We start from the raw sequence: 2267 nt of genomic DNA, 5'->3' as shown, positions 1-2267 counted from the left end.
TTTTATTTTTTATGCTGCTAGCACTTCGTCAGCGGCAGCAACTAAAATTTCTCGAGGTTGATCTCCAAGTGATCCTTGAACAATATTTAGCATCAGTTCGTAAGTGCTCTTTGTTGCTCTCGTCTTGGGTTTATAGATATTTGGCATGTCGAATAGATCAGAGGATAATAAACTAGCTTGCTTTGATTTAAGGATATCTTGTCGCTTCTCGGACGTGATCTTACGCCGCCTTCGAAGTGTCGAGGAAAATTTTTTATTAGTGATAATGATACAATAATATATAGTTGTACAGTAGTACTGTATGCTATACTGTACTTTGGTTTTGCTTCTTCTGCTGTTGGAGGTTTCGCTCTTTGGGCTTTATCACCCATTTTTGTTCCGACGAGGTGGCCAGAGAGCGAAGTAACTTCACCAGTTGATTCATCCCTCCCGCGCTTTTCCAGCAATGAGATATCAGCTTGGAGAACGAGGTTAGAATTCTGAATAATCACAATAAGGTTGGGGGGTTATTAGTTGCAGTAAAGTTAGGTTAGGGAGCATAGGGCTCATTATTTTACAGTATCATACCGTACTTGTCAGAGGTTATCACGCGACCGTAAGTGAAGAAATCAATCATAAACCGCACTAGTGAACGTACGCGTATAACTTAATTTAAACGTAATTTTGTTTTATGGATCATGTTTTCTAAATAGTAAGGGCACAGCATCGTTCTAAGCCCGGTGGTTTATGTAGTACTTCATTTACTTTACGTTCTATTATGTATGAACTTACCGCTCGGTAATCATATTGTAGTGATCTTGCAGTGGCATCAGCCATTATGGAAGTCTTAAGGATATACTCGTGGAGTAGATATCTAGAGATAAAAGAATATCCTCATAAAATATGATATTTACTGTAGTACATGTACACTAGCACACTAGTTGTTTATTAATTTGATATTCCACAAAGAGGAAGTATATAAGCAGAGTATATAAGTACTTCTCTTCGACAGCCTGGCGCTACAAAAACGGCGAGGAATTAATTAGTTGCAGAACTTGTAGCTATAATGCGGTGCTTGTTGCACCGTACGCGCAAAAAAACAGTAAAGTACGTACAGTACAGTAGTGTACTGTACTGTACTGTATAGTAAGTGTACACTGTACGGTACTATACAGTACTTCTCTTCGACAGCCTGGCGTTACAAAAACTGTGAAGAATTAGTTGCAGAACTTGCAGCTACAGTACACCGTACTGTACAGTGTACTGTACTGTACGCGCAAAAAAACGTAAAGTACTGTACAGTATGTACAGTACAGTACAGTACAGTACTATACTGTACTGTACACTTCAAGTACAGTGTATAATACTGTAGGTACAGTACTGTACAGTAGAGTTGTACTGTAGACATGTAGTACTGTACAGTCCGGTACAGCACTTGCAGCCATTCACGTACAGTACGCGTACAGTACTGTACTGTACTGTATTCGAGTATTACAGTATACTGTACTGTACTCTACTGGGAGATGCGGGAAATTTCGAATTTATGGTACCAACGTACTGTACCAACAGAAAGTGGTCCTGGTCCTGTAGTACTGTACACTATACTGTACTCAGTGTACAGTACTGTACTGTACTACACAGACTGTGTAACTAACCATGCATATCCCCCGTTATTAATAATGCACTACGTAACGACATGTAACAGTACTGTACTGTATACATAAGTCTCATTTGTACTGTAGCGGAAACGCTCTTCAGAAGAAGAGTAAGAAGCATACGGTACCGAAGCGCCGTCATCAGTATGATAACGATAATACTGTACTGTACTGTACAGTACTGCACCGTAGTGCTGTAGATCATACAGTACTGTGTAACTTTGCAGTTTGCACGTACAGTAATTTCGAAATTTCCCGTATCTCCCTGTACTGTATATACAGTACAATACATACAGTACAGTAGGACGACGCCATATTGAAAGGCAGGAATGGGTACGCGCGTGGTAGAGGCGTGGCAGCGTGCAATAGTACTGTACAGTACAGTGTACAGTACAGTACTGTACTGTAGTGAGAGACAAGGAAACGAATTTTTATCGACAAAAATCTACAGTACTGTACAGTACTGTACAGTACGGTACAGATTCTGCTCCGTTATTAAAGTTGTCCCTTTTGGGCTACCGTATTATCATAACGCAGTTTAGCCAATATATTTACCTTAATGCAATGATGATGTGGTTAACAAAGAAGAGTGTTGTACAGTACAGTATATTATACGCGTAAGCAACGGGAGCG

At 39.9% G+C, this 2267-nt stretch overlaps 1 protein-coding gene across 1 annotated transcript; it reads right to left on the bottom strand.

Annotated features, from left to right (window-relative positions):
- Positions 1 to 9: 9 nt before the first annotated feature.
- On the bottom strand, positions 10 to 816 carry TRIADDRAFT_62878 (uncharacterized protein; the record flags this gene model as incomplete). The annotated part of the gene is made up of 3 exons (XM_002118849.1): positions 10 to 229; positions 316 to 479; positions 772 to 816. The coding sequence occupies 3 exons, from the start codon at positions 814 to 816 to the stop codon at positions 10 to 12; spliced, it is 429 nt and encodes a 142-aa protein (XP_002118885.1).
- Between the last annotated feature and the right edge of the window lie 1451 nt (positions 817 to 2267).

Source organism: Trichoplax adhaerens, genomic scaffold (genome assembly GCF_000150275.1).
Source record: "Trichoplax adhaerens TRIADscaffold_1868 genomic scaffold, whole genome shotgun sequence".
NCBI lineage: Eukaryota > Metazoa > Placozoa > Uniplacotomia > Trichoplacea > Trichoplacidae > Trichoplax > Trichoplax adhaerens.
Note: the sequence above shows the minus strand (reverse complement) of the source record. Positions and strands in the feature narration are given on the sequence as shown.